Genomic DNA, 7,439 nt, shown 5'->3' on the forward strand with positions numbered 1-7,439 from the left:
TTTTCTTAAATCTCTTCCCTATGGTCACATAAAACAGGTGTACTTTTTTTTCCAGTATTAGATCTTGTTTTACTAAGGTGTGCTAAGCGTTTTAACGCGTGTTTAACGTGCGCTAAATCTACACGTGCGCTAACAGCTCACACATCCATTACTAAGGTGTGCTATGCTTTTTAATGTGCGCTGACCACATGCTAAACGCTAATGCTTGCACGTTAGTTTATGGACGCATTAGCGGTTAGCGCACCTTAGTAAAACAAGGGGTTAATGTATCTTTGACTAACTTTCAAGAATTTTCCTTTTCTGGCAGATAACAATTATTTGCCAATGAAAAATTTGTCAGTGAATTTAGTCCAATAAAAAAGGTATACCATCGAAAACTTGTTTGTTAACCTTTATTTGAAGTGAGGAGTGGCCTAGTGGTAGAGCTGCCTTGATGCTTTCATATAACATGAATGATTTGATAGTGACTAATGCCATTCACACCAGCCAACTGTCTGCTGATGAGTCATAGCCATGCAAGTGGTCAAGTATGCCACTAGGCCACTGCCTGAGGTAGTGTGATCAGTCCCAGGACTGCTCCTTGTGACCCTGAGCTAGTCACTTACCCCCCCCCCCTTACAAAACCGTGGCACGGTTTTTAGCGCTAGCCGTGGTGGTAACAGCTCTGACACTCACAGAATTCCTATAAGTGTTGGAGCTGTTACTGACAATGCTGGCACTAAGAAATACACTATGATTCTGTAAAATGGGGGTAGGGAAGTAGGCTTCCATCGCTCACTGCTTTGAATGTGTAACCACAAAAATGCAGTATACAAAAAATCAATTCCCCTTTTATTTTTACTTATTAATATGGGCCCACATAGAAAATCATAAGTCTCTGCTTAAAATCCTTCTTGAAACCTAGGGTGCTATGTCACTGGTCAGAAGAGGGAGGACTGAAAGCGGGAGACTGGCCACTAGAGTTCAAACAAGGAGAGTTTCACAGAATTTTTTTCTTACTGGACTTTTTCCCTCTTGTTTGGCAATATTATTTAAAATGGGTCATTTTGGTAATTGCAATATTATTGAAAAGTTTTTATTATGCTTCATTTGCATGTGAGTGACATATATAGGGTCTGATGAGATGTTGGCCTGGGGAACCGAATGTCTGTCAGCCAGCAGCATTCACCTTTTTAAAATGTTTGTCATTGGCAGCCATATTACACTCTGCTACTCAGGGCTGGCCCATATACATGAACCACCACTAAAGATCAGGATTAACAGTGGCCTTCCAAAAGTTACCGCTAGTCTGGTATTTCCCAGATAGATATCGGATTGGTTTAGGACAGTGGCCTCAAACTTGCGGCCCGGGGGCCACATGCGGCCCGCCAGGTCCTATTTTGAGGCCCTTGGTATATTTATCATAATCAGAAAAGTAAAATAAAACCATTTTGATCATATGTCTCTTTACCTATAAATTACAATATTATTATTAAGACTTAGCCAAAAGGAAAGATTTATAAACTATAAAGAGTTTTACCTCATGCAAAATTGTCATTTCTTTAATAAGAAGAAATTAACTATTTTTTCTGCGGCCCTCCAAGTACCTACAAATCCAAAATGTGGCCCTGCAAAGGGTTTGAGTTTGTGACCACTGGACAAGCTTTTCCTTTTAAGTTAACTGAATAGTCCAGATAATAGTGAAGAATAGTTGCAGGATCCAGTTAACTCCCACCTTTATCTACCTTTGTTAAAAACTCATTCTTCCAACTTGCTTTTAGAATCAAATCTTTTCTTACTGAACATATTTGTTAATTATGAGGTATTCCAGCACTGTTTATACAATAGGATTTCTTTGTTTATATGGATAAGGGCATGCTCAGTTCCAGCAGCATTTTAGAAAAAGATCCACCAATACAGAGCCTTTTATAAAATATTTGCAGGAATGCACGTGTATTTGTCGGCTTACGAAGAGGGAAAAGCTCAGCTGCTTCCACATATACATCTCAGCATTAATGTGCCGTTCCACAAAATAATTATTTTATTTCTGCCGGTCTATAGGTGTCAAAAGGTTGAAGAACACTGGTCTAGCCCACTTGAAATGTCTCAGAGATATGGATCTCAATGTGTCAATAGTGGGTTTCTGAAATTGTATTATGCTACTGAACCAAGAATGAGTGAATGAGTTAGGTCTTTCATATACTTTATGGAGTTCTTTTTCCAATTAACATTGTTTTTAATGTAAAATTGCTGAGAACTGTTGTAATCTTCGGCAGGATATCAAATATTTAGAAATATTTTTGTTTTTACTTATTAATATAGATCCACATAAGCATATTTTGACTTTGCCCAGGATTGTCCCAGCATTCATCAGTTTAGACATGATTTTCAGTGACACACTATGGACTCTGTGCTGTTGAATACTCTGTAGGAACTATGTCAGTGCCTGTTAATCGGCTCTGGATATCGACCACACGGTTGTTCACTGAAGGGTAGGTAGGTAATAAAGAAGAAGACAATAGGACTGTTGTTTTTTTTTTCCTGAAATGGGCATTTACATAATTAACTGTATGTCTATGGTTTTGAGTTGAATTTTATGTTTTACATTCTAAAACACACAGAGCAGTTTAATAAATGCTTGAGTACCTGAATGTAAAAAAACACTTAGACAATCTCCATTGATAGGTGGTATATAAATCAGCGGTTTACAAAGCTCTTAAAATAGGCAAATAAATATTTATACATGCTCTCAAAGGTGACAATTAGTCCACCGTTATTTGGGAAATAGAATTCTAGCAGTGATATCAAGAATACTGCTATTTTGATGCTTTCAAGCCGATCACTCCTGTGCCCCATTCTTCCTCTCAAGACACTAGGAATAGCCCTGAATAATGACAAGATGTCTTGTGCAAGATACTGTGCAGGGGGTTCTTACTGAGAGGCAATCAGATGTGGGTGTCTTGTCTGAGGGATTGGGGTGGGGTGATTTGTGCTCATGCTGATTGAAGGTAAGAGAGATCACGGAAAAACCTGTCAAATAAATAAAGAAATTTGAATCATGTATAAAGGAATTATCTAGAACTTGGTTGCTGAATGTTTTTCCTTATATTCAATTGACTTATATGGCAACCACAGACCACTTTCTTGCAGCCTCTGGATAGTCTAGAATTTAGAAATCCAAAATTATTAACAAATTGAGAGGGGTCACAATACTGAAGAGAAGCAGCATATAATTTAACATTCAGCGGGAGGTGCCCCTGAGCTTGCCCCTGACGAAGTACACGAAACGGGGCTCTGTAGGGCGATCAGCCGGCACTCCCTGGAAATAGATTCTCCTACTAATGGATGTTAGCAGTTTTGATTGAGATAGGTTCTTTTTTCAGTAGCCATATTTGAATGTTGCAACAGTGATATATTGCTATTTGGCACTGTAGGAATGACTACAAAATGATTCAGCACTATTTAGTGTTTTTGATTTCTTGAACCAGATTATTGTGGCACTGAGTATTTTGCATGTTTTAGATATTAACTTAAAAATTTCAAAATATATATTTTTTTTCCCATGAAAGTTTATTAAGATTTTGAAAAATACAAGAGAATATAAAACTAATATAAACTTAATATGATGTTTGTGGTGACAAACCCTAGTGAACTTTTGACAAAATATATTCAAAAGAGTTCTCATGAACTGATTTAACACCCTATATTACGAAAAAAAATCAGAACTATAGGATTTTGGATATAATTAAAAAAAAAAACAAACAAAAACGTTCAAAAAGTGGCCTAAATCGGTACTTAGACGATCAAAAAGCCAGATCATCCAAATACTGATAATCAAAGCTGGTTTTAGATGTATCTTAGGCCTTTACCCTGCCTCTAAACGCCTAGAGTGAAAAGAGGCGTTTTTAAAGGAGGGGAAAGGGCAGGAGGTGGGCGGGATGTAGTTCAACCTAGACTTAGTCATACAGCAAGTATAACCAAAAAGTTGAATAGGTTGCCCAGTCAGAAGAGGGAGCCCAACCCCACCTGCCGAGGCACACACCCCCGTGCTCCCCCCCACCCCCAAGACAATACCAGCAGGAGAAAGCACAACCCATCCTGCCGAGGTCCATGAGAGAGATTTGCATATAATGCAAGTGACAGGTATGCAAATCTCTCTCATGCATATTCATTAGGGATATCTTGAAAACCCGACTGGCTGAGGGGCCCCCAGGACACGGTTGAGAACCACTGCTCTAAGGTATATATATTCAGAGCTTTCAGTCTCTCCTCATACGTCTTTTGGCGCAAACCTCCTACCATTTTCATCGCCCTCCTCTGGACCGCTTCAACTCTTCTTATGTCCTTCGCCAGATACGGTCTCCAAAGAGACAATGTTGTAAATAGGCTCTCTACTTTTTGCTGAAAGTATGTATGCTCTCCTGTAACATGTCCTGAGCTTTCTGGGAGGATGGGATATAAATAAAAATAAATAAATATTTGCTACTTATATGTTCTTTTAGCTGAACATTTGGGCTATCAGACTTTATATTTAGGAAACTTGTGAAGACTATTTTATTCAAGAAAGTTTTCTCTTGAATGTTAGTTATTGTTGTATGCTGCTGTGTTTGATTTTAATTTTTAATTTTTACTGTGTATGATTTTATTGTACCTCACACAGAATTGTAGGATGGTATGAGTAATACATTTTTAAATAAGTAAGTGTATTAAATTAAATTAACTTAAAATGTGCTTTATCTTGTGTTATTCAATTAGACTATGAATTAGAAGCAATGAGGGACATTAAAAAAAATGTCTAAGTCCAACTTGTATATTTCCAGTTGAATGTCCAAGTTGGAGGTACAAAAATGGCCATTTTCGAACGGCAAAACTGCTGGACGTCCAAATACAATTTTTTAAAAAATTGTCTTCTTAGACATCTTGGCCTCCAGGATGTCTAGGCCTCCAGAATGTCTAACTTTATACCCCATTTTCAATCATAAAAACATCCAGGTTGAAAAATCCTAATCCTGACCATTTGGGTATGGGTGGAGCCAACATAGTAATGGACTGGCCACATAGACATCCCAACAGAAGGCACTGCTGTGAACTTCACATAAAGGGTATATCTCACCATAACTCCCTTATAATTTAGGGTGAGACCCTCCAAGACCCCTAAACCTACTATACTCTCCTGTGTACCACCCCCAATAGCACTTATGGCTGCAGGCAATGTAGTAGGATTTGGGTGAGCTCACACATTCTACCATAAATGTAGTGGTTAGAGTGCCTTATGGGCCTGGGTCCTCCTCTCTATGGTTCATCAGCCCACCCACCAGGCTGCTTAAGGAGACCTGTGTGCAGCTCTACTAGGGGCTCCTTTTATCAAGGTGCGCTACGGGGGTTAGTGCGTCGGACATTTCATCACGCGCTAACCCCCGCGGTACACCAAAAAACTAATGCCTCGTCAATGGAGGCATTAGCGACTAGCGCGGCAGGCAGTTGAATGCGAGGTATTCTGCGCATTAACCGCCTACCGAGGAGCCCTCGATTTCCCCATACCAGATGCTGCTGTTTTAGCAACAGGTATGTACCTTTTTGTTTACATTTTTGTGTGGTGGAAGGGGGGAGGAGTGTGAGGGAGTGGGGGAGGTGCCTTTTCTTGATGCATGAAGTGGTAATTTGGTCACCTTTGTGGCACTTGGACACTTCTAAAATAGGTCTAGTTCCAAACGTATAAGTTCTGTCCAAGATGTCTTATAAAATGTCCATGTCTAACCCACTCTTGAAACTGCCCAAAGCACATCCATAACATACCTCCACTACATCCATCTAATGCTCTGGATGTAGAGAGACTGGAACACCTCACTAGATGTACAGAAATACAGTTTTGATTATCGGAACTTGTTCATACTGGCAATTAGGATGTCCCAGTGCCGATTTAGGATGCTATTTGGATGTCTATGTTTTTTTTATTATGAACCTGTATGCCTAAATTTCTATGCAATTCATAATTTTGAATCTTGTGATATAGTAAAATAACTACTTAGGGGCTCCTTTTACTAAGCTGAATTACCGCGCGTACTAGACCTTAATGCCAGCCTTGAGCAGGTGTTAGTTCTAGCCACGTAGCACGGGTTTAGTGCGTGCTAAAATCCTGCGTGTGCTTAAAACGCTATCTCAGCTTAGTAAAAGGAGCCCTTAATGTGCGACTTTTGAATAAACTGTGCTTTATTTCTTTAACCTATTAATTAGTTAAATAATCTGCTATTCCTATAGTTTAGCTTTTTTTTTTTTTTTGCTTCTTTCAGATTAAACATTGGAAGGATGCGAGGAGAAAACCAAACGGAAGTGAAAGAATTTATTCTTTATGGGCTCACCATCAATGGGGCATCACAGTCTGCTCTATTTGCACTATTCCTAGTGATCTACTTTCTCATACTGATTGGAAATATATCAATCATCACTTTGGTGTGGTGCAACACTTCCCTCCAGAAACCTATGTACATTTTCCTTGGCAACCTGTCTTTTCTCGAAATCTGGTACACAACTACTACTGTCCCCAAAATGCTTTCTGGCTTACTATCTGAGATTAACTCTATTTCCTTCAAAGATTGCTTTACACAGTTCTATTTCTTCTTCAGCTGTGGTGCAACTGAGCATTTTCTTCTCGCAATCATGGGTTACGACCGATATCTAGCCATTTGTCATCCTCTCCGCTACAATATCTTAATGAGCAATAACAAATGTTGTGTCTTTGCTGCTTCTTGCTGGACTGTTGGGTTCCTCTGGTCCTTGTTTCCTATAATAGAGATATCAAAGTTGTCATTCTGTGGTCCAAATAAGATTAATCATTTCCTCTGTGATCCAGGGCCTCTCATGGAACTCAATTGCGAGAGGGACTATTCAACAGAAGCGGCTATTACTGTATATATTGCTCTACTGATATTTACTACTTCTTCCATTACTTTCATCTCATATGCTTTCATTATTCGAACTATTTTAAGAATCCCATCCTCATCTGGACGCCATAAGGCCTTCTCTACTTGTGCCTCCCACCTCATGGTGGTGTCCATTCTTTTTGGATGTGTTATGTATATGTATATTAGACCTTCAGGGAATCATCCATTTCCCATAGATAAGGTAGTAGCTGTGTTCTATACAGTTGTGACTCCTCTGTTGAATCCAATAATATACACCCTAAGGAACAAGGAGGTCCTGCAGGTAGTAAAGAAGATGATGAGATCCTAAGAATGCATTCTTCACGTTGTCTATATTATATATATTTAGCAAAATTATTCTCAAATCTGTCCTTAGGAAAACCAGGGTTTCAGAATATCTATTTATAATGTAAAAATACCCATTTACTTGGAACATAGAGATTGGAATTGAGATGTAAGGTCCAGCAATATTTTATTAAAAAAAAGATCTACTAGTCTAGAGCCTTTTATATAATACTTGCAGGAGTGCATGTATATTTG

General features: G+C 38.8%; 1 protein-coding gene across 1 annotated transcript; it reads left to right on the top strand.

Annotated features, from left to right (window-relative positions):
* Positions 1–6,285: 6,285 nt before the first annotated feature.
* LOC117349697 (olfactory receptor 11G2-like) lies at positions 6,286–7,209 on the top strand. Its single transcript, XM_033923289.1, has one exon. The coding sequence runs from the start codon at positions 6,286–6,288 to the stop codon at positions 7,207–7,209; it is 924 nt and encodes a 307-aa protein (XP_033779180.1).
* Positions 7,210–7,439: the final 230 nt, after the last annotated feature.

Source organism: Geotrypetes seraphini, chromosome 16 (genome assembly GCF_902459505.1).
Source record: "Geotrypetes seraphini chromosome 16, aGeoSer1.1, whole genome shotgun sequence".
NCBI lineage: Eukaryota > Metazoa > Chordata > Amphibia > Gymnophiona > Dermophiidae > Geotrypetes > Geotrypetes seraphini.